Source organism: Sus scrofa, chromosome 5 (assembly GCF_054392235.1).
Source record: "Sus scrofa isolate SSC_HxYL_T2T_F1_AM1 chromosome 5, Sscrofa_HxYL_maternal_Yorkshire_Landrace_v2.0, whole genome shotgun sequence".
Lineage (NCBI taxonomy): Eukaryota > Metazoa > Chordata > Mammalia > Artiodactyla > Suidae > Sus > Sus scrofa.
The window spans coordinates 22344161-22368632 of NC_139387.1; the positions used below are offsets into that span (position 1 = coordinate 22344161).

The 24472-nt window shown below is 40.3% G+C and overlaps 2 protein-coding genes across 11 annotated transcripts in view; one reads left to right on the forward strand and one right to left on the reverse strand.

Moving 5' to 3' along the window:
- Nucleotides 1-24472, reverse strand: part of TESPA1 (thymocyte expressed, positive selection associated 1) — a 129298-nt gene that overhangs the window by 67438 nt on the left and 37388 nt on the right. Inside the window, exon 12 of one of the 10 annotated variants that reach the window (XR_014803294.1) lies at nucleotides 16462-18137. The exons of the other annotated variants lie outside the window; for them this stretch is intronic. The gene's annotated coding sequence lies outside the window, so the exon portion shown is untranslated. Of the gene's footprint in view, nucleotides 1-16461; nucleotides 18138-24472 lie in introns of those variants that run through there. 10 annotated transcript variants of the gene reach the window in all.
- Nucleotides 1587-7127, forward strand: MUCL1 (mucin like 1). Its single transcript, XM_021091753.2, has 4 exons — nucleotides 1587-2102; nucleotides 2586-2621; nucleotides 5674-5841; nucleotides 6923-7127. Exons 1-4 carry the CDS (start codon nucleotides 1952-1954, stop codon nucleotides 6955-6957), a joined length of 390 nt encoding a protein of 129 aa, XP_020947412.1. The 5' UTR covers nucleotides 1587-1951; the 3' UTR covers nucleotides 6958-7127.

Genomic DNA, 24472 nt, shown 5'->3' on the forward strand with positions numbered 1-24472 from the left:
GTTCATATGTGCATAGAAGTGTTCAGGAAATACACAGTGACCCAAGTAGTAATTTCATTTATCTCATTGTGTTAGATGATGTGGGGAATTGTACTTTCTTACATGTACCTCTAATTTCTATTTCAGAGTGAAAATTATAAAAATAATTAAGTGATGGGAGAGTGCAGTGGTAAAACTATTTGGTGGAGTTCCCATTGTGGTGCAGTGGTTAACGAATCTGACTAGGAACCATGAGGTTGTGGGTTTGATCCCTGCCCTTGCTCAGTGGGTTAAGGATCCGCGTTGCTGTGAGCTGTGGGGTAGGTCGCAGACGTGGCTCAGATCTGGCGTTGCTGTGGCTCTGGTGTAGGCCGGTGGCTACAGCTCCTATTCGACCCCTAGCCTGGGAACCTCCATATGCCAAGGGAGCGGCCCTAGAAAAGACAAAAAGACAAAAAAAAAAAAAAAAAAAAAAAAAGTAAAACTATTTGGAGATATATTATGACTTTAATTGGAATTGGTGATTGGATTTAATTTTAGTTTGACATTATGGATTATTTAGCCTTTTGTGGCTACTTATCTAAACTATAGCCTCACTCTCCATCTCCACCAATTCTTTCTTCCTTATTTCCCGTGTTATTATATTAGCACTAATCACCTTACACACAACATACTCTTTTTTCCTTGTCACAAGTGTTTACTTTGTTTACTTATTTATTTTATATAAATTTCACTGGAGTATGTTTGACTTGCTAAGTTGTGTTTCAGGTATAAAGCAAAATAAATCAGTCATATACACCTACCATTTCCTTTTTATTTTATTTTTTTAAATTAAAAAAAAATTTTTTTTGTCGTTTGTCTTTTTAGGGCCACACCCATGGCATACGGAGGTTCCCAGGCTAGGGGTCTAATCGATGCAGTAGCTGCTGGACTACACCACAGCCACAGCCATGCTAGATCTGAGCCGCATCTGCGACCTACACCACAGCTCACGCCAATGTCAGATCCTTAACCCACTGAGCAAGGCCAGGCTAGGGATTGAACCTGCAACCTCATGGTTCCTAGTCGGATTCGTTTCCACCGTGCCACGACAGGAACTCCCTCATTCCCTTTTCAGATTCTTTTCCCATACAGTTTATTACAGGGTTGCGTAGGATACAAAGGATTCTTTTCCATTCTTCTTTCTTTCCTTCCTTCTTCCCTCTCCCTTCTTTCCTTCCTTTCTTCCTATTTAGGTTTCAGTGAATGAACTCCCACGACAGGACGCACGACATGGAATTTTTGTATACTTTGTTCTTTGCTGTTTCGCTGATATCTAGCACTCAATGGATATTTGTAGAATGAATATGTTGAGTCAAAGGATGCATTAATGAACAAACATTAGTTTAGTTGCTACTGTCTTTCTCTTTGATTTTGAAAAATTTCACAAGACACACTTAAATGCAGAGAGATCACATCAGTGTTGGGCTCTCTTTCTCTCTACGTGTTTCCTGACTGATGTACACGTGCAGGAGGGAGGCCCCAGCTTGAAGAATGCACAGCCTGACTCACAGAGGATGGCTCTTTGGCCAGGTCGCTCAACCTGATTATTCCCCACTGAGGAGACACAGGGCTGAGCAAGCTTCCCAGTCTCTGAAAGGAGCCCTGCAGACTAGAGGAAATCAGGAAGGCTTGGTGGGGGCTTCTGCAGCGTGTCAGAAGGGCTGCTAATCATGGTGCCACTCTCTGTACGAGGTCAGGGGAAGCCTGGAGGAGAAGTTGATGCCCGGAAACTATTTAATATGTAAAACTGTTGAATGAAAGCTTACATCAGTATCAAGAGATTGACGTTATAATCTTTCCAAGAGCCTCTGGCTGTGCTGTTGTTTCTCTAGTGGTTTCTCTGAGTATCCTGACATTAACTAACATTCCTGACATTAACTAACCTGGATTCTGATCTGGCAGCTTCTGATTGGTGCCCTCTGCCTATATAATGTCAGGGTGTGGAATTCTGGACTCAGAGTCTGACCCTCCTCTGGGCTCTGAGGCTTTCCCATCTGTGCTGCCTGCTCTTCAATTTAGCATCATGAAGCTCGTGGTGGTCCTGGCACTGGTGGCAGCTTCCAGCTTCCTGGTCTCTGGCCGTAAGTAAAGACTCACACCTGAAAATGAGGTTTGAAGGAACGTCACATCAGGTTCTGAACCTTATGTGGAGGAGGGTTTGGGGGAGCCTAGAATGCTGGCACCTTCTGTCCTCTCCTCTGCTCCCCTGTGCCATCACCATTCTCACTGACCATTCGCCACAGATGGGGCTCTACCCTTAGGCTCTTCCTAATTCAGTCAGATCTTTGTTCAGTTGAACTTGGGAATCCAACTTCATGAGTAGAGTCAGCATATTCTGTTTAAGAATGCAAATCAGAACTTTATTTCAGGAAAGCAAAAGTGACCACCTACTGTGTTTCTGTGGGATTTGTATTATCTGTGTGTATCTCCGCTCCCCCTGAAGCCAATGCAGCGAAGGCTAAAATCATTCAACTGTGGCAGCCTGCATTGTTGTCCACACTCTTCCTCCCTCCACACCCAAACTGGTGCTCACTCACATCTTACTTGCCCCTTTTCTCTTTCAGAGCGTACACCAGCTGCTCCACTGGGCCCCTCCACTGGTGAGTCCGCACTTGCACCTCATCTCCTTCCTGCAAGGACCGTTTTCCATCCCAGCCTGATCTCCAAGTTTCCATGGGGGTTAGGTTATGAGGAATCTTGAGCACAAGTCTGGGAAAGTCAGAATCCAGATTCAAACATTCACGGTGGACACGGCCTATCTGCTTATGTCTTACACTTTATGAGAGAACGTGAATCTCTGGCATGGATTTATTTAAGTTTGGGGTCCTTTATTTTTCTCTAGCAGAAGGAATGGGAAGACGCGGCCTGATGCTGTGGCCTGAGAATTTCCGGGTGGTGCATGTAAAGCTTTTCTGGTTACCCTCAATCAAAGGGCTGAGGATAAGACCATTGTGTAGGAGTTCTCATTGTGGCTCAGCGGAAATGAATCTGACTAGCATCCCCTGAGGAGGCAGGTTCGATCCCTGGCCTCGCTCAGTGGGTTAATGATCTGGCAGTGCCGTGAGCTTTGGTGTAGGTCGCAGATTTGGTTCGGATCTGGCGTTGCTGTGGCTGTGGTGTAGGCCAGCGCCTACAGCTACGATTTGACACCTAGCCCAGTAACCTCCATACGTCGTGGGTGCAGCCCTACAAAGACCAACCAACCAACCAACCAAACAAGAAAACCAGTGTCTAAATGAGGGTCTGGTTAGTTCCAGTGATAGGGATGGAATAAGAGAGTTATTTACACAGGCAGCAATCCCGTTAGGGGAAGACAGATAGAGAGGGACTTCAGGGGATCATCATAAGCTAGCCGCCAACCAAGAAATGCCCAGAACACCTGGCAGCTCAGCAATAATGAGAACACTGAGAAACCAAACAGACTTAGGTCAGCATCTTTTACCACAGGAAAATGGATACAAGACCTGCATTTGGCCTTGGGAGGTCTATAAAATGCCAGATCCTGAAAAGCTGCATTCCTGCATGTAGTTAAGAGAGGAACATCAGTGAAAGTGGAAAGGAATTAGGTGAAGGGGGACAGTCCACTGAAACCTGAGAGGGGATACTATAGTTTGGCATATGTCACCACCCTTTAGCTCATACCCACATGATTTAAGTGGGGTCCTGGGACTGTCCCAGCTAGACCACGTAGGATGAAAGCAGCAAATAATAATGCAAGCCTTAATGTCTACCCCCAAGTGAGGAAGAAGCTGATCTGCTCCCCTGCCCACTCTTCTTTGATTATCAAAGCGTAGCCCTCTTTGTCTGGGGGCTGCACTCCCGCTCCTGCCTGCTTGCATTTCCCACAAGCATCCTAGGCTAATAAGCTCCCGCTTTGCCTGCCACTTTGCCTCTCCCTGAATTCTTTCTGCGCTGAGACCCAAAGAACCCGAGCTTCAGGAAGTCCTGAGAACAGGAGTGTGGTTTCAACGAAAAGACCGGGGGTTTGAATCCCCTCCTAAATCAGGGATTGTGGGTTCAAGTCTCACTGTGAAGTATGGCTGGGTTCCAGTGCCATACAAGGAGTGCAGTTTCACCAAAGTGAAGGAAGAGAATGTCATTCCTGAAAGTGATAAAAAGTGAGGGCATGAGAACCACGTGAGGGGGTGGGGTCAGTATGTGGAATGTAGGGGTCAAGTAGAAGAAGGGCTCTAAGCCTTGCTCTTTGTAATGGCACCCACGCCTTATTGCCAGGATGAGGTCTGTTTCCTCCTTTAACCTCAAAGCCAAGGTTGTGGACCAGAGCTCCTAGTCATTTTTAGGCTCTTCCTCTGGCGTCCTGTGCATTCTATGCTCTGTGTGTCGTGCTCATGCAGTCATTCTCAAGGTCTCTCTTTTCAGCCTCCTCAGCCTGGGGACTTGTGTCCTCTGATCATAATGGCATTAATTCTGGTCAGGCCTCATGCACTGTGTCATATGTGCCCTTGGGGCTTCATTTATTTTTTTTTTATTTTTAATTTTTTTTTGTCTCTTGTCGTTTGTTGTTGTTGTTGTTGTTGCTATTTCTTGGGCCGCTCCCGCGGCATATGGAGGTTCCCAGGCTAGGGGTTGAATCGGAGCTGTAGCCACCGGCCTACACCAGAGCCACAGCAACGCGGGATCCGAGCCTCGTCTGCAACCTACACCACAGCTCACGGCAACGCCGGATCGTTAACCCACTGAGCAAGGGCAGGGACCGAACCCGAAACCTCATGGTTCCTAGTCGGATTCGTTAACCACTGCGCCACGACGGGAACTCCGGGGCTCCATTTAAAAAGAGATTCTCTCCCTTGAATGAGGCCCGAGACAGACAGCTAGAGGGTGGACATGGACATGGAGCGGCCCAGGTGTTGAGGTGGTTTTCGCTCACAGTTGGGGGTCTGACTCCTGCTGTTTGTTAGCAGCTCTGTAAGACTCATAATGTTCATAAAGCTTTCCATAGTCCCTTTGAACATCGTGTGATGGAGCATTTGCTCATTTTTATCAATTCCTCCCACTGTGTCTAAAGTGGCTCTCACAATTACTGCCCCAATAGGTGGGGGTACAAGGCCACACAAAAGATGAGACAAGTTCAGCAGGCTTCCCGGCCAGAACCTGGGGAAGGAGCTTTCACTGCATTCAAGGAACGGAGATACTAGTACTCTCATCTGCGATGCATTGCCTTATTCTTTCTTCTCCTCATGCTGCAACGGAAACTGTGCAGTTCTGTGTTACTCTGTGGGAAGTCACCAGAATGTCAGTCCACAAGGGATCTTTCTGCTTCTGAGCAGAGGTCCCTGTGCATAGAGACACATGTGGGATTAGGTCTTTTGTGCTCATGCCCTGGAGAAGGGATTGGCCTGTCTCTTCTATCATCCTCATGCCCTTTGCAGGGAAAGCCTAAATGCTCTGTTCCTCACCAAGGACGGGGCTACCAAGAATGAGACAAGAGGACTGGGTAGTCAGAGTAGAGGTGTGAAGGACTGATGACATTTGCAGAGGTGAATTCAGAATGAGAAATGCACGTCCATGCTTGGGGGGCAATCTTTTTTTTTTTTTTTCCCCTGAGGAAGAGTCAAATGTCTTGACTGGAATGTTTCCTTCCAATTGCATTTCCTGATGATGCCACCATGACCAATGATGCTGCCACTACAGCTGCTCCCACCAGGACTGCTGCCACCACATCTAGAGCTGCTGCCACTTCAACTGCTTCCACCACATCTAGAGCTGTTGCCGCTACAACTGCTCCCACCACCACTGCAGCTCATCCCACCACGACCACTGCCCACAAGACCACAGCTGCCCATACCATTGCTCCATTGTGTAAGTCCACCCAATAAGTACTTCCTCTTTTTTTTCATTATTCTCTTTTTCCTTGTGGATTTACAAATCCAGTCAACAGACAGACGTCAGAGAGGCCACGAGTTTGTAGTCACTTGCTTACCAAGTTTACCTGTGTGGCTCTTGAAATATTGACACATAATAGGCAAAATTCATCTTTCATAGAAATCTCACTGGAGAGACATAAATACGTTGCTTCCATATGGTCAGGTACTTCTTTATGATTTTTTTTTTTTTAAATCAGAAAGTTCTTTGTTTCCTGTAAAGGATTTTCCAGAAGTAGAAAAGAGCTTTACATTGAGGCTTCCTTGAGGCAGAAAGCTTTGAGTGTTACTCAGAATACCTCTTGGACTTTGGAAATCCATTGAGCATCACAGTACAGTCTTCTTATTTCTGGTGCACTATCCTCTTTCCTTCAACAACCAGGTGAAACCTATGTCAATTGTGGTTGATTCTGAATATACAACAGGAAGTGTGGTCTAAAATTTACATATACAGTTCAATTTAAATCTCACAGTATCTCTATGGAGGAAAGATTTGACAGGCGATGAAATGAAAAATTGCCGTAGAAACTTTCCCTTGAACCTTGTGTAGTAAGAAAGGGGATGAATTTGTACAGAAACAATGAAAGTTCTGAGGAATCTTTAACAATCTGTTTTAGACTCTTTTAGTGTTTGAGCCAATGCTTGGCACTGCCTCAAAGAGCTGCATGGGGTGGCCTCTGGGTGAGCACAGGAATGTTTATCTCTTATCAGAAGAAAGCTGGATTCCATTGTGCCATAATATATGGGAAAACTAATCCATGCTAACTATTTTTTTTCTTTCTTTTTTCCCCTTATTTTCTCTGCCTACCAAGGCTTTTCATCCCAGGCTACAGCATGTTCAGTTCTTAGTGACAGGAATTCAGTGTCTATCTTCCAGAAATGCAAATCTCATGGTATTTTTAACTCTACGAGTTCAGAAACATTTGATAGTTGTTAGTCTGCTTGCATATTCCAAGGAATGAAGTCACACCCTTCATAATTTTTGAATACTCCCGATAATGCCTTTTTTTCTGTTTTAGGTTCATACCCAATTCTTCACTTACTATTTTGCTGAGAGCTGTCACTGCGATGGAATCAGCCAAGGCCTTCTGCAATTAACCCTGTTGGAATGGGCCAGAATGTCCCTTAATCTGCTGATCTGCAATTACTTTCTGGCCTTACCATCTAAATCTTAATTCTGATCACTTCATTGGCTTTGAAATAAAAAGTAATTAATGAGCAATATCCAAAGAGTATTTGTCTAAGTGATGAGGTGATGGTTGTCCAAGAGTTTAGTCAATTCAAGTGACAGATAGGTTGCCTTTTACCTAGTTCTTTCTTGTGTTATTCTGAATCAATGGACTCGCTACAAATTCATCCAAGTTTTAAAAACAAGACACAATTCTTAGGTATATCATCCATGACTAGAGTTTTCTCTTACGTGAATGCACTAGTCAACATTTCCTCGGCACAAATGTTTGCTTTGATTCCATTAAACTCTATTATTAACTGACACATAATTCTTTACTTACCTATAGTGACATAGCAGGTGAGAAAAGAGGGAGGGAGATCCTGAGGTCTGGGAATGTGGGTTTCAGGATTGTTGGGGTTTGACCTGGCTCTCAGTTTGGAAATGGGGCTCTCTTGTTGGACACAATTTTACAAACACCAACATCACTCAAGGGCTCTCGGCGACTTTCAACTTCTGACCAGTTCATAATTTTGTATCAATAAAGACAAAACCAGGTCGGTGTGCAAACCATGAAATCCCACTAAACATCCAGGCTCTCTGCAATGAGTGAGTACAGCTTCATTACCAACTGCGGCTCTTGCCTCACTCTAGTCTCTTCTCCTTCTGGATAAGTTTTGTTAAGACCCAGTCACAGCGTGACTTGTATTCCTTCAAGTCACCAATCCAGAGCAGAGGGCTCCTTCCCCAAACTGCTCCCCAAATCACGGGACACAGGCTCAAATCCTGTAATCAGCCTGTTCTAAAACCCCTGCAGTAAGGCACCTGTGTACAGTTCCCCAGGGTTTATGTCCTCCCCACTGCAAGGAGTGCCAAATCCAACCCAACTCATCCATAGCTGTGCTCCTGAGGGCTTTTGGCTGGAGGGCTTTAATACCTCAACATATAATTGGGATGCACATGGTATAAGGCCAAGGGGTGGTACTTTTGTTCTTCTCACTTTTGACATTTGCTTCGTTCAGCTTTGCATGGTTCTGAGAGGCTTGCCCAATGAGTTCCTTTAAAACTGCCTGAGCTCTTTCCATCAGTAAATGAAGCAGTGCAAAATTCAAGAAAAACAGCCTTAATGCTTTGATTAATGAACGGACTGAGGTTGAAATTTGAGGACTACTAGATTTTCTTTAAAGTAATTCTCTTATCCCACTTAACAAGAGTTAGTGGAGACTATTAAATGTCTAATTGTTACAGCTGGACTTGACATTAAAACAGGCTCAGATCTGGGATGTGGGACTGTTTGCCGGAGAGCTTGCACCTGGACAAATGTCCTTGAGCATCGGAATACAAAGACTGCTAAGGGACTAATGATAACTCCTTGGATGTGCAGTTGGGGCAAATATGAACAATAAGACACAAAAAGGCTTCTGAGATGCCTGGAGGAAAATCCGTGTACTTCACATAGTCCCTGCATACAACATCACTAAGGGGGTGGGAAGACCACACAAGCTACATTTTTTGCCCAACCCATGGATCCATCTTTGTTGTTACTCCTTTTAAGGACCCAAGCAACTTCTCTGGAGGAATGAAAAAGGGTACCTGTTACTTATTTTTGCTCCCTTGTGCCCACTACAAGCCTAGACATCAGAAAGATATCAAATAGAAGTTATAAGAACAGAAAACCTTACTAGATTCCAATTCCTTATTTTGGGGGAAAGATTTTAGCTCTTCTCCAATAATGTAGATTAGCTGCAGTATTTTGTAAATACCATGTATTAGATGGTAGAAATCTTCATTTATTCCTAGTTTAAAGTGATGAAGCAGAAAAACCTAAAAGCAGAAATATTCTGTTCAGCAAGTGTCTCATATCTGATAGAAAGTTCAAGTTTTACAAAGCGAAAAGCTTAAAGAGTTCAGAACCCCCAAACCAGCTGTACAGAAGTGTTAAAGGGACTTTTTTAAATCAGAAAGAAAAAGCCAAAGCTAGAAACATGAAAATTAAGACAGGAAAAGCTCCTTGGCCAAGGTAAATGTATCATACAGGTTATAAATCAACCACATCGAGAACCAATAGAAAGTTACAGACAAAGGTAGTAAAATCATCTATATCCACAACAAGAAGTTAGGGCACACACGAAAAATGGACATGAAATATGATGGCAAATACCATAATCAGGAGTTCCCATTGTGGCTTAGTGGGTTAAGAATTTGACTAGTATCCCTGAGGCTGTGGATTTGATCCCTGGCATCTCTCAGTGGGCTAAGGATCTAGTGTTGCTGCAAGCTGTACCACAGGTTGCAGATGCTACATGGATTCAGCATTGCTGTGGTTATGGCATAGGCCAGCAGCTGCTGCTCCAATTAGACCCCCATCCTGGGAACTTCCATGTGCCATGGCAGCAGCTGTTAAAAAAAGAGATGGAGAGAGAAAATAAACCCTCTATCATGACAATAACAGTGTAAAAATACAGTGTTGTTAAAATGCATTGGAAAGCAAGAGATTACTTCCTTAAATTAATCACAGATACATAGACTACTATGCATAAATCACATGGTAACAACAAACCAAAAATCTATAAAAGATAAACACACAGAGAAAAAAGAAAGGAATCCTAACATAACACTAGAGATTGTCCTCAAATCACAATAAAACAGAAAAAAAGATGTAAGAAAAATAACTGCAAAAATGACAATGTGTACATTCCTAACAATCATTACTTTAATAGTTAATGGACTAGATGTTCCTATTGAAAGACAAACCATGGCTGAATGGTTCTAAAAGCAAGACTAGATATATATAATGCCTAGGAGATATTCACTTCAGCTCAGAATACACACAAATATTGAAAGTATGGGATGGTAAAAGGTATTCCACAATGGAAGTAAAAACAAAGCCTTGGTAGCCCTATCAGACAAAAAGAATGTCAAATATAGAGTGTTATAAGAGACAAGGAAGGACCTTATATAATCACCAAGGGATCAACCCAAGAAGTATGGAAATATATAGGCAGCTGAAATAGGACAATTTGATAAAGCAAATATTAACAGACACAAATGAAGTAGTTGACAGTAACATAATAATAGTACTGGCCTTTAGCACTCCACTCATATCAATGGACAGATCATCCAGAGAGAAAATCAATAAAGAAACATTAAGTGACACTTTAGATGAGGTGGACATCATAGATAAATGTAGGCCATTCCATCCAAAAGCAGCAGAATATACATTCTTTTCAAGGGCACATGGAATACTCACCAGGATAGAGCATAAGCTAAGTCACAAAACAAGCCTCAGTATTTTAGCAAACTGAAATCGTATCAAGTATCTTTTGCAACCCCACGCTATGAGATTAGAAGTCAACCACACACACCCATAAAAAAACAGTACTGTAAAGAACACAAGCATGTTGAAACCAAACCCTATGCTTCTAATGACCAATAGACCACTGAATAAATCAAAGAAGAACAAATGAAAATGAAAACACGGTGATCCCAAATCTGGGACACTGCAAAAGCAATCTAAGGGGGAAGTTCATACTGATACAACCTTACTTCAGGAGCAAGAGAAATCTCAAATAACCAACCTAACCTTGCACCTAAAGGAATTAGAGAAAGAAGAACAAACAAAACCCAAATTTAATAGAAGGAGATAAATCATATATATCAAATCAGAAATAAATGATACAGAAGCTAATGAAACAATAGAGAAAATCAATGAAACTCAGAGTTTTTTTCTTCAAAAAGATGAACCAATGTAATAAACCTTTAGCTAGACTCATTAAAAAAACCAGAGAGCCCTAATCAAAAAAATCAGAAATAAAAAAGAAGTTACAGCTGACACCACAGAAATATAAAGAATACTGGGAGACTACTGTGAACAACTATACACCAATATATTGGACAACCTGGAAGAATGAACCAAATCCAAGAGATGTACAATCTCCCAAGACAGAACCAGTAAGAAATAGAATATAAGTTCAGACTAATTACCAGTAATGAAATTCAATGAGTAATAAATAAATTCCCAACAAACAAGAGTTTAGGGCCAGATTGTTTCACAGGTGGATTCTACCAAACATATAGAGAAGAGTTAACACCTAGTTTCAAGCTGTTCCAAAAAATTGTAGAGGAAGGAACGCTTGTGAGGCCAGCATCACATGGATTCCAAAACCAGACAGACACTACAAAAAAGAAAATTCCAGGGCAACATCACTGATGAACATAGATGCAAAAATCGTCAACAAAATAGTAGCAAACTGAGTCCAAAAATACATTAAAATGAACGTACACTGTGATCAAGTGGGATTTATCCCACAGATGCAGTGATAGTTCAATATTCATACAACAATCATGTAAACACATTAACAATCTGAAGAATAAAAAATATGATCATGCCAATTGATGCAGAAATTGTTTTGCTGATATTCAACATACATTTATGGTAAAGACTATCCAGAGAGTGGTACAGAGGAAACATTTCTCAACATAATAAGGGCCATATATGACAAGCTGAAAATCTTTCCATGGTGAAAACCTGAAAACCTTTCCTCTAAGGTAGAGAGATGAGACAAGGATGCCCACACTCACACTGCTATTCAGTGTAGTGTTGGAAGTCCCCAGCACATCAATTGGATAAGAAAAAGAAACAAAAAATCCAAATTGGAGAGGAAGAAGTAAAAAGGTCACTCTTTGCAGATGACATGATTCTATCCATAGAAAATCCTACAGAGGCCAAGAAAAAAACTACTAGAGCTCATCGATGAATTCCATAATGTTGCAGGATAGAAAATTAATATGCAGAAATCTGAAGTATTTCCATACATTACCAATGAACTATCTGAAAGGGAAATTAGGGGGAGTTCCCATCATGGCGCAGTGGAAATGAATCCGACTAGGAACCATGAGGTTGTGGGTTCGATCCCTGGACTCGCTCAGTGGGTTAAGGATCTGGCATTGCTGTGAGCTGTGGTGTAGGTCACAGATGCAGCTCGGATCTGGCATTGCTGTGGCTCTGGTATAGGCTGACAACTACAGCTCTGATTTGACCCCTAGCCTGGGAACCTCCCTATGCCACAGGTGTGGGCAAAAAAAATAAAAAAAAGAGGGAAATTAGGAAATAATTCCATTTAAAACCGCATCAAAAACAAAACAAAAAATCACCTTAGCAATAAACTTCCGTAAGGAGGCAAAAGACCTGTATCCATAAAACTATAGGTACATCAGTGTACTAAGACAATGATGAAATAATTGAACAAAAATAGTTAATGGATAGGAAGATATACTATAGCCATTGATTGGAAGAATGAATATTGTTAATATTACCATACTACCCAAGACAATTTAAGGATTCAATGCAATCCCTATCAAAATAGAAATGGGACTTTTCACAGAACTAGAACAAATAACTTAGAAATTTGTATGAAGATATCCCATCATGGCTCAGCAGTAACAAACCCAAGTAGCATCCATGAGGACGCAGGTTTGATCCCTGGTCTGGCTCATTGGGTTAAGGATCTAGCATTGCTGTGAGCTGTGTTGTAGGTCACAGATGTGGCTCAGATTCTGCATTGCTGTGGCTCTGGTATAGGCCAGCGGCTAAGCTCCAATTTGACCCCTATACTGGGAACTTCCATATGCCATGGTTGAGGCCTTAAAAATAAAAATCTGTATGAAATTCCAAAAGAGCCCAAATCGCCAAAACGATCTTGAGAAGGAAGAATACAACTGGAGGGATCACAACCTTTGACTTTAGATTATACTATAGCCACAGATATCAAAGCAGTAGTGTACTGACACAAAAACAGACACTTAAATCAATGGAACAGAACAGAGAGCCTAGAAATCAATTCACACTCTTATGGTCGATTGACATTTGATAAAGGAAGCAAGAATATACTACGGAAAAAGGACTGTCTATTCAATAGGTAGTGCCAGGAAAACTGGACAGTACATATGAAAGACTGAAATTAGAACATTTTCCCAAACCATACACAAAAATAAACCCTAAATGGCTTAAATAGTTAATGCAGGACTTGAAACCATAAAACTCACAGAAGAAAACATAGGCAAAACACTCTTTGACTTAAATTGTAACAACACTTTTTGGTTCTGTCTCCTAAACCAATGGAAATAAAAACAAAGTAAAACAAAATTTGGCTCTAATTAAACTTAAATGCTTTTATACAGCAAATGAAACTACTGACAGAATGAAAAGACAATCTAATGAGTGAGAGAAAATATTTGCAAGTGAAATGACAGATAAGGAGTTAATATCCAAAATATATACACAGCTCATTCGAGTCAACATCAAACAAAACACCCAGCTGAAAAATGCATATAAGACCTAAATAGACATTTTCCCAATGAAGACATAAAGATGGCCAACAGTCACAGGAAAAAAATCCTCAAATCTGGAACAATCAGAAAAATGCAAATCAAAAACACGTGAGAGATCATCTGTCTTTTGTCAGAATGGCTATTGGCCAAAGACAGCAAATAATCAATGCTAATGGGACGCAGAGAAAAGAGAACCCCAGTACTACTGGTGGGAATGCAAATTGGTGTGGCCAGTGCACAAAACAGTATGGAGTGTCCTCCAAAAACGCAAAATTGAACCACCCAATGATTCAGAATTCCACCCCTGGGTACATATACAAAGAATATAAGAACATTAGTTTGAACAGACATGGGCACCCCCATGTTCATAGCGGTATTATTTATACAAGCTATGATATGGAAGGAGCCTACGTGTCCATCAAAAGATGCTGGATAATAAAAATAGGGTACATATACACAATGGAATAAGTCTCAGCATAAAAAAGAATGAAATGTTGCCATTTGCAGCAACATGAATGGTTCTGGAAGATATTACGCTTACTGAAATAAGTCAGAGAAAGACATATACTGTATGTCATCACTTTATGTGGAATCTAAAAGAATAACACAAACTAGTGGTTATACAAAAAATAAAAAAGAGGAGTTCCCATCATGGCTCAGTAGTTAATGAATCTGACTAACATCCTTGAGGACGCAGGTTTGATTCTTGACCTTGCTCAGTGGGTTAAGGATCTGGCACTGCCATGAGCTGTGGTGTAGGTTGTAGACATGGCTCAGATCCTGTGATGCTGTGGCTGTGGCATAGGCCAGCAGCTACAGCTCCAATTTGATCCCTAGCCTGGGAACCTCCATGTGCCACAATACGGCCCTAAAAAGCAAAAAAAAAAAAGCACCGATATCAAGAACAAATGATTAATTACCAGTCATTACCAGTTAAATGATGGAAGGAGTGAGGGAGAGCTTAGGGGTAGGGGAATTAAAATATTTGAACTACTAACTATAAAATAAATAAGCTACAAGCATATATTGTACAGTATGGTGGATATAGTCAATATTTTATAACTGGAAATGGAGTATAAGCTATAAAATTTTTGAATCATTATGTGGTCCACCTGAAAGTAATATAATATTGTAAGTCAAATATATCTCAGTAAAATTTCAAAAAAGAGATATATCCTTGAAATTTCAATATGAATTATTCTCAGCCCAGAATCTGCTTCTCACATCAAAGTCCATAACCCTTTTTTGGACAACAGTGCTAAATTATTCAAAAGTAATTCCAGATAAAAATCACCGGAATGTTCAAGTGAGTTGGTCAAGTTTTTGAAGAAATACTTGAGAGTGTGCAAAGTAAATGTCTAGCAAGTGATGGAAGACAAGGTAAAAGCTAGTGTAGAGAGAGGGGGGCAGGAAGGAGGACTGAAGGTATTTCAAGGTCTGCTTGGCACTGTATTCAGAATGATACTGTCCTCAGGTGTCAGGAAGGACTCTCTGTAATAGAAGTGCTGTCTGATGTTCAGGAGGGTAAGGGGATGCTCCAAGATTGAGAGAGTAAGGGTGTGGGTTGAGGGGGATGAGGAGGAAGATAGAAAATGCTCCTGTAAGTATTCCAGGAGAAACTTGACACAGTGACCAGAGGTATGTTTTCTCAAGGTGTCAGGAGGACAATCTTGGTGTGTATTTGTTTTCAGATTTGTAGGAAGGGAGTTTTCTTTTTGTTTTTGTTTTTTGATTTTTGTTTGGTTGCACCTGCAGCAGGTGGTCCTGTGCCACTGCAGTGACCTGTGCCACACCAGTGACAAGTTCAGATCCCTAATCCTCTAGGCCAGCAGGGAAATCCTGGAAGGGTGTTTCGGAAGTCTGTTTTCTCTGGTGTCTTCTCGAGGTGTTGGGAGGGCAGTCTCAGTGTGTAATTGTTTTCAGAGTTTTAGAAAGGGAGTCTGGGAAGCCAGAGAATGTTGCACAGCCTCCACAATTTATCCAAGTAAAGTAAGGGCCATTTGTTAGCAGTGTGTGGATGAGGGCGAAGGATGATGGGAGCTATACATAAACAATATGACAGAGACCTCCAGAGAGACAGAGACTTGGAGAAAGAAAGAGGAAGAGATTCTGAAAAAAGATACTCAGAAAAAGCAAGAGAATGAAAAAAGAAAAAAGGAAGAAGAAACACTAGGATAGTCCCAGAGAGAGAAAGAGGAAACGATGTAAAATGATAACATTGGGAACATCACTCTTCTGATGGTCTGGCTTCATCAGGAGAGCATTTTATGGTCTGTGCTGGGTTTCCCACTGCAGAGGAGCCATTCAAAATTCATGGGAACAAGATGGGGCACTTAGAGGAAACTGGTATAAAGCAGTGAGTGGGATGGACCTGGATTGGGAAAAGAATGCGAATTAGGGAAAGCTTTAGGTGTTCTTTTCCTTAATTATGAAAAGCTAATGGCTGAGGGAATTTGTACTTAGGAGAGGTCTTTCCTGACAGCAAATAATCAACCAAGATGCAGGGAAGGTCTGGACAGAACTTCCCTGAATTTTCCCTGCAGCAAGTACTTGGGAGGTTTCTTAGGTACAGCCGAATAATGACTATGGCTCACTCACGTGTGAAACATCAATCTTCATCTCTAAGTGCATGCTGCTTTTTGTGGAACTCTGTATATCCAGATTTCTGTGACTACGGAACTTTGAGATGAGAAAGAATTCTTCTTGAATTTTTCCATAGTTAATTCTTCCATAGAAGAATTCTTCCATAGTTAATTCTGTTAGTGGGGTTCCTGCCTTCCTAACCCTTCTGTGTCTACTTTACATCATAACTCACAATCATATCCTGAGGTTCAACCTTCCCAGTTCTCATCCACATGCTGCTAAATCCCTGCTTTTGACAGCACACTCCCTTCCTGATACTCTAACTCCTCCCTCTTTGTCTTAGGCTTATTTTATGAATTAGTATTTCATTAATTCTTTCATTCATTCATCCTTCTAATTAACTGACAATCATGAAGAAGCCTCCTGTGCTTGTCACTCTTTTAGGTCTTGTGAAATAAGAGTTAAACAAAATAAATATTTTATTTTATCATTTATATATATATATATATATTTCTACTGTACAGCATGGTGACCCAATTACACATACATGAATACATTCTTTTTTTCTCACATTACATATTCCATCATAAGTGACCAGACAGAGTTCCCAGTGCTACACAGGAGGATCCCATTGCTAATCCATCCCGAAGGCAACATTCTGCATCTATTTACCCCAAGCTCCCAGTTTTGTTCTCTAATCACATATTTATTGAGAAGGGAATCAGAACTCCAGAGAAGCCAAAAGCAAAGAAACAGAGAAAAGGAAATACAAGGGAGTGAAAAATATTACTATGAATACAGAATACAGTTACCTGCTTACAAGTTGAGGGTTACTTTAATTTGGGAGCCAATGAAGTCTTTTGTAAAGTGGTCATATTTAAGAGCAGCCTGAACTGCAGTCATGGATGCAGAAGTCACAGGTATTGATGACTAGTAGAAACGGGCACACATTCTGGTTTCTAATGCCGGGCAGTCACTGTGCAGCCCTAAGTGCGCCTCAGCTCCTCTTTCTGACAGAAGAACAGGATGAGATCTGGCCTTTGATCCTAACACCAAATCCTACCTGACTTGCATCACCCTAGGACTTCTCTTCACTCCTATTCTTTGTTTTAAAAACTGTGTCTGATCCTGCTGTTGGTCTGTGTCTAGTTAATACTTGTTTATTGGAAACTCACCCAGGTGTCCTTGCCCAGCCCAGTCCAAAACTGCTGCAGAATCTTCCAATTCCTCTGTGAGGTATGACCTGTGGTGAGGATTTGATTTCAGACCAAGTCTTGATGCTGCTCTCATGCTTTCAGGCTGAGGCTTCTTTTCTGGTTTCCGCTCAGGGCTTGGCTCTCTATCTAAATGCTCCAAATTAGTGTGTACACTGGTGATTGAGGCCAGGTTTGTGATCGTTGGGTAAAGCCAGGCATTAGAAAAAGATGTGACCTTTGTTTGCATGGAGGAATATTGAAGTGTTACAAATTTAAGATGTCCTTGTTACATGTTTTTCAAATAGTTTAATATGGAAATTATAATAAAAGGAAGCACTACTTCAATCTAAAACATCTAATATGTACTGTGAATAAAATCAAAACATGTTAGATTGGAAAACTTTTTCAATTTAAGAAAACACTCTAATTTCATTTTTTTACATGTAGCTGTCCATTTTCCCAGTACCACTTTTTGAAGAGACTATCTTCACTCCATTGTATATTCCTTTTTTTCCCCCCACTGTACAGCAAGGGGATCAAGTTATCCTTACATGTATACATTTTCCCCCCACCCTTTGTTCTGTTGCAGTATGAGTATCTAGATATAGTTCTCAATGCTACTCAGCAGGATCTCCTTATAAATCCATTCTAAGTTGTGTCTGATAACCCCAAGCTCCCAATCCCTCCCTCTCCCTCCCTCTCCCATTAGGCAGCCACAAGTCTATTTTTCCAAGTCCATGATTTTCTTTTCTGAGGAGATGTTCATTTGTGCTGGATATTAGATTCCAGTTATAAGTGATATCATATGGTATTTGTCTTTCTCTTTCTGACTTACTTCACTCGGGATGAGAGTCTCTAGTTCCATCCATGTTGCTGCAAATGGCATTATGTCATTCTTTTTTATGGCTGAGTAGTATTCCATTGTGTATATATACCACATCTTCCGAATCCAATCATCTGTTGATGGACATTTGGGTTGTTTCCATGTCCTGGCTATTGTGTATAGGGCTGCAATGAACATGCGGGTGCATGTGTCCTTTTAAGTAGAGTTTTGTCTGGATATATACCCAAGAGTGGGATTGCTGGGTCATATAGAAGTTCTATGTATCGGTTTCTAAGGTATCTCCAAACTGTTCTCCATAGTGGCTTTACCAGCTTACATTCCCACCAACAGTGCAGGAGTGTTCCCTTTTCTCCACACCCCCTCCAGCACTTGCTATCTGTGGACTTATTAATGATGGCCATTCTGACAGGTGTGAGGTGGTATCGCATGGTAGTTTTGATTTGATTTCTCTTATAATCAGTGATGTTGAGCATTTTTTCATGTATTTGCTGGCCATCTGTATATTCTTATTTTCTTTGTTGTAGATTATTGGACCATATGTGTGTGGATTTATTTCTAGGCTCTCTATTTTGTTTTTTATTTTATTTTATTTTATTTTTGGTCTTTTTAGGGCCTCACCTGTGGCATATGGCGGTTCCCAGGCTAGGGGTCTAATCCGAGCTGTTGCTGCCGGCCTATGCCACAGCCACAGCAACAGCAACACCAGATCTGAGCCACCTCTGTGACCTACACCACAGCTCACGGCAACGCCGGATCCTTAACCCACTGAGCAAGGCCAGGGATCAAACCCGCAACCTCATGGTTCCTAGTCAGATTTGTTTCTGCTGCGCCACAATGGGAACTCCTATTTTGTTTTTTAAAAGGTAATTTAATTTTTATTTTATATTGGAGTAAATTTACAATGCTGTTTTAGTTTTTGGTGTATAGCACAGTGATTCATTTACACATATACTATTTCCATTATTTTTCAGAGTCTTTCCCCATATAGGTCTTGCAGAATATTAGAGTTCTCCATGCTATACAATAAGTCCTTATTGATTATCTATTTAATATATAGTAGTGTGTATATATTAATCCCAAACTCCTAATTTATCCATTCCCTTTTTCCTTTGGTAACCATAAGTTTGTTTTTGAAGCCTGTGAGTCTATTTCTGTTTTGTAAGTAAGTTCATTTGCATCAATTTTTTGGATCCCACATATAGGTGATATCATATGATATTTATCTTTCTCTGTCTGACTTACTTCTCTTAGTATGATAATCTCTAGGTCTATCCATGGTGCTGTAAGGATGACATTTTTTCATGCTTTTTTAATGAGTGATTTTTTTTTATCTCATTGTTTATATGTACCACACCTTCTTTATCCATTCCCCTGCAATGGATATTTAGGTTGCTTCCATATCTTGGCTATTGTAAATAGTGCCGCTGTGACATTGGGGTTTGTGGATCTTTTTGAATTATGGTTTTCTTTGGATATATGCTCCAGAGTGGAATTGCTGGATCATACTGCTACTCTATTTTAGTTTTAAAAAGATCCTCCGCACTGTTTTCCATAGCATTTGTACCAATTTACATTCCCATCAACAGTGTAGGAGGGTTTTGGGATCTTTATTTTGCTTCATTGATCTACACGTCTGTTTCAGTGCCAGCACCATACTGTTTTGATGACTATACATTTGGAGTATGGTCTTAAGTCAGGGAGTGAGATACCTTCAGCTTTGTTCTTCCATCTCAAGATTTCTTTGGCTATTTGGAGTTTTTTGTGATCCCATACACATTTTAGAATTATTTGTTCTAGTTCTGTGAAAAGTGTCATGGGTATTTTAGTAGTGATTGCATTAAGTATGTAGATTGCTTTGGATAGGTAGACGGGACACTTTATCAGTATTAATTCTTCCAATTCATGAATATGGGATACCTTATTACTTCTATCATCTTCAATATCCTTTGTAGTGTCTTATAGTTTTCAGAGTGTAGATATTTCAACTCCTTGGTTAAGTTTATTATGAGATATTTTATTGTTTTTGATGTGATGGTAAATGGGGTGGTTTCCTTGCTTTCTCTTTCTGACAGTGCATTATTAGTGTATAGAAAAGTAACATATTTCTGTATATTTTCTTGTATCTTGTAACCTTAATGAATTTATATATTAAATTTAGCAGTTTTTTGTCACAGATTTTAGTGTTTTCTATATATAGTATCATCAGTACTCTTCAAGTAGGACAGTTTTACTTCTTCTCTTCCAATTTGGATACTTTTTTTTCTTGTATGATTGCTTGGCTTGGACTTTCAAATCTTGTTGAATGAAAGTGGTGAGAGTGGACATCTTTGTCTGGTTCCTATCTTAGAGTAAACACATTGAGCTTTTAAATGTTGATGAGGATGTTAGCTGTATTAAGAAATGCTGCCCCTATACCAACTTTGATGAGAATTTTTATCATGAATGGATGTTGAATTATGTCAAATGCTTTATCTGTATCTATTGAGATGATCATGTGATTTGCATTCTTTGTTTTGTTAATGACACTAGATGATTTGTGTATATTGAACCATCCCTGCATCCTTGGAATAAATCACGCTTGACCATGGTTTGTGATTTTTTACATGTATTGTTGAATTCAGTTTGCTAATCATTTGTTGAGGATTTTGCATGCATGTTCATTGGTGATATGGGCCCACAATTTTCTTTTTTTGTGATATCTTCGGTTTTTGTCGTCAGGGTGATGTCTGCCTCACAAAATGAGTTTGAAGAATTCCTTCCTCTGTATTTTTGGAACAGTTTGAGAAGGATAGGTGTTAACTCTTGTTAAATGTTTGGTGGAATTCACCTGTGAGGCCATCTGGTTCTCAACTTTGTTGGTAGCTTTTAAATTACTGATTCAATTGCATTATAGGTAATTTATCTGTTCAAATTTTCTATTTCTTACTGATTTAGTCTTGGGAAATTGTACATTTCTAAGAATTTGTCCTAGCTGTTGAGTGCCAAGTGACTTAGGTTGAACCAATCAGACTGAAGCCTGAAACTTTTGTTTTGAAAGAGGGAGAAGAGATTTACTCTTTTTATTATTCATACTTGGGGAAACATTTAGCCTTGGATTGAGTGGCAACTCTTTTCTGGATTATGAAAGGCAAAACTCATTGAAAATAGAACCATCATTAAAGAAGCAGAGGCAAGGAATGTAAAGAATAAATTCCTTTGGTCCCATTATTTGAGCCTCACCTGAAGAAAGCTCAATCCCTATATTTCCCAGATACATAAAACAATACATTTCTATTATTTATCTTTTCTTTTCTTGGTCTTTTCAGGGCCACACCAGCAGCATATGGAGGTTCCCAGGCTATGGGTCAAATCAGAGCTGTAGCTGCTCGCCTACATCACAGCCACAGCAATTCCAGATCCGAGGCGCATCTGCAACCTACACCACAACTCACCCGCAACGCGGATCCTTAACCCACTGAGCGAGGCCAGGGATCGAACCTGCATCCTCATGGATGCTAGTCAGATTCATTTCCACTAAGCCATGGTGGAAACTCCTTCTAATATTTATCTTAATGAGACAAGATTTCATTATGGGTTCAAATGAGATCTAGTTGAACTTTCTCTTTCCTACCTGCCACCATCTTCCTCTTAATTGCTAATATTTGCACACACACAGTTCATGTCTCAAGTAGAATATCTCTGGCTCTTGAATGTGTTCCTTTTGACATTTAAACAACCTATGCTCCTCTTATGCACCACAAAATTCTCTCATTATTCAACTTAACAGACATTCTAAAGGGGGTACAGCCATATGGAGGGAACAAGTGGTTTCAACCAATTTTCTTCCTTGGATAAAACCTGGAAAATTGGTCAAGTGGGATTAATTACCTCTTTCTACTTCCAACACTTCTTTCTGACTTGAAGCATATTGATCTCTAAGGACATATCTCAATTGCCATGAATCCTTAAAGTTTTTCTGATTTCACTGTCCTTTGAATTCTTTGGAGAATTTTTGTTTTCAAAGAGTTGTAAAGCAGAAATTTATTGTAGCATCTTGCTAAGTCATCATTACTATGTTGTCTTATGGTTATTACTAACAGTACCCCCCTTGGGTTTAGTCTTAATTTCATTCTGCTGAAATCTTAACTTTTTTCTCTCCTCCCATTCCGCAGCAGGGAAGAACAATTGCTCCCCATTCTCTGCAGGTAACAACATGGCTTAATCATGTAAAGCAACAACTCAATTCTCACTCAATCTGCCTTCTCTTCACCTGAATCATCCTTATGCCCATTGGACTGACTGAAACAGTCCAATCTATTTTTCAAGGCACTTTTGGCAACAGGCAACTTAGAAAATTCATATCACTCTTCTCTCTCCATCTGGGAAGGATCACTTCTTGCCTGGTAGAGCAATATTCTTTCTTCCTTCTGAAGTATTGGGATATTCAAGCAGAGGGAGTGAATCCCAAATTTTCCTCTACTATTTCTTCAGATACTACTAGCGCCCCACTTTCAAATGTCTCACCTTCTTCCTTCGGGTATGCAGAGAAAGAGAATGTCCCAGTGCCTGTCTTCTATTAGTTTTAATATATCTTGGGAGACACATTTTATTTGTGGGACAAATTTGGAGCCATTTCTGGTGTAAGAGCTAACATGGACTTTATTTGAATGTATGAGAAAAGCTTTGCATCCCTCCTGAATCTTTGTGGTTACTGTTAAGTTCATGAGATGGTGAGGAGCATTTATTATAGTTCATTTGGAGGAAGATGATACAAAGTGGAGTGAAAACAAATGATGAAATACCTCAAGATTAAATCAAAGATTCAATGGTTAATAGTTGAGATCATTTAATCTGATCTCCTCATTCTTCACTGGTTCATTGATTTATCAAAGAAAGTGATTCTTACGCATCAGGTGGCTTTTCTAGCCCCGAGGACACAGTGGTGAACAAAACAGATAAAGTGCCTTCCTGCAAGGAGTTTATACTCTATTAAGGAAAAAGAGGCCATAAACAAATTAAATAAGTAAACACAGAATGTTAAATAATATAGGCTCTGGAGCTAAAAATTGTGGCAGGAAAGGGGGCTATGGATTAAGGGGCTGCTACAGGTGTAACAGGAAGTGGATGAGGACTCTGAGAGGGAAGGAGACTTGTCCAGGATCAGACGGTAGGTTAGAGCTAAGATGAAGCACAAGCCAAGGTTTCCGACTCTGAGGTTTCGAAATCTCATATTCATTCCTCTATTTTTCCTGTACGTGCCAAGCTCAGAAGGTACCTGACTGAAAATGACTTTATCTTGACTCACAGTGATGAGAGCCAAAGGAAGAATGCTGAACAATGCATTTTTTCTTCAAATGCTTTCAATACAGTAACTTTGATTTTGATTATACTAATAATGTTGAATTTAAAGGTACATTTGGGAAGTGGTAGGATATAAAAAGAGAATAGCTGTGCCTTCAATGGAACTTATGAAAAATAAATAATATAATGCCATGTTACGTATATGATTTACACTTTGCAAAGCACTCTTACTTTTCATCTGGTCTTCACAACAAACCCTGAGAGGAGAGCTGACCTCATATTATGATTATCATTTTTAACAAATGTGGAAACTGAGGTCCAAGGAGAGTAAGTGGTAAAGATCACTTGATAAGGTTCACACAATAGTAAGTAGCCTTCATGGCTGGGCCTAAGTAACTCTCCCTAACCAGTTCTGACTGAAGTATGGTGTATACAAGTAATGGGCCCAAGGGTGTGAACACATGCAACCTTGTTGCTTGTTTGTTGGCATGTAGAGACATCACCTGCTTGCATATGATTGTTTACTGGGGACCAAGTCTAGTCACAGGAATGCATATGAAAGACAGTTGTATTAAGGAATGGTAAATTTATTATGCACTAAACATCTGAGAAAGAAATTTTCTTAGGATAGAAGATCTTTACACAACAGGGTCAATGGAAGTGTCTGGACTCATCTGCCCTCCAGGCTCAGGTCTCCCATCATAGCCTCATATGGAATCATGTCCTCATGAAGACAGGACTGAGGAAGGATGGATAAAGCAGAGGTCCTCCTTGGATACCCCCATACTATTAATTCCCATCTTCACACTAAACAAAGAGGTTGGTAATAGGGGGAAATGATTATGCCAACTAGCAGACAGTATAAAAGTCATGTTGGGTTAGATTTTAATAAGCACCAAACATAAGCCTTATCCACCCCTAGAAGATTCACATCACTAATTTGTTTTGGTTTATAAAGACTGTGAAGTCAGTTTATATTTCCTGAGAGCTTAAGTGAATAATTACTATTTATGGCTAAATATTACTCAGCCATAAAAAACTTTGCTCAGCAGAATGAGTGCTGAGCAAGGGCAGGAAAGTGACTGGAGGTTAAACATTCACCTTGGAAAACTACCTAAGAATAGAAACTGATGCCCAGGAAATTGAGACTTACAGTGGTTTCATGAAA

Coding starts and splice junctions, on each gene's coding strand:
- MUCL1 (XM_021091753.2), top strand. CDS start 1,952: ATGTCAGGGTGTGGAATTCTGGACTCAGAGTCTGACCCTCCTCTGGGC. Junction 2,103..2,585: donor CAGCTTCCTGGTCTCTGGCC/GTAAGTAAAGAC, acceptor TTTCTCTTTCAG/AGCGTACACCAGCTGCTCCA. Junction 5,842..6,922: donor CCATACCATTGCTCCATTGT/GTAAGTCCACCC, acceptor TTTCTGTTTTAG/GTTCATACCCAATTCTTCAC.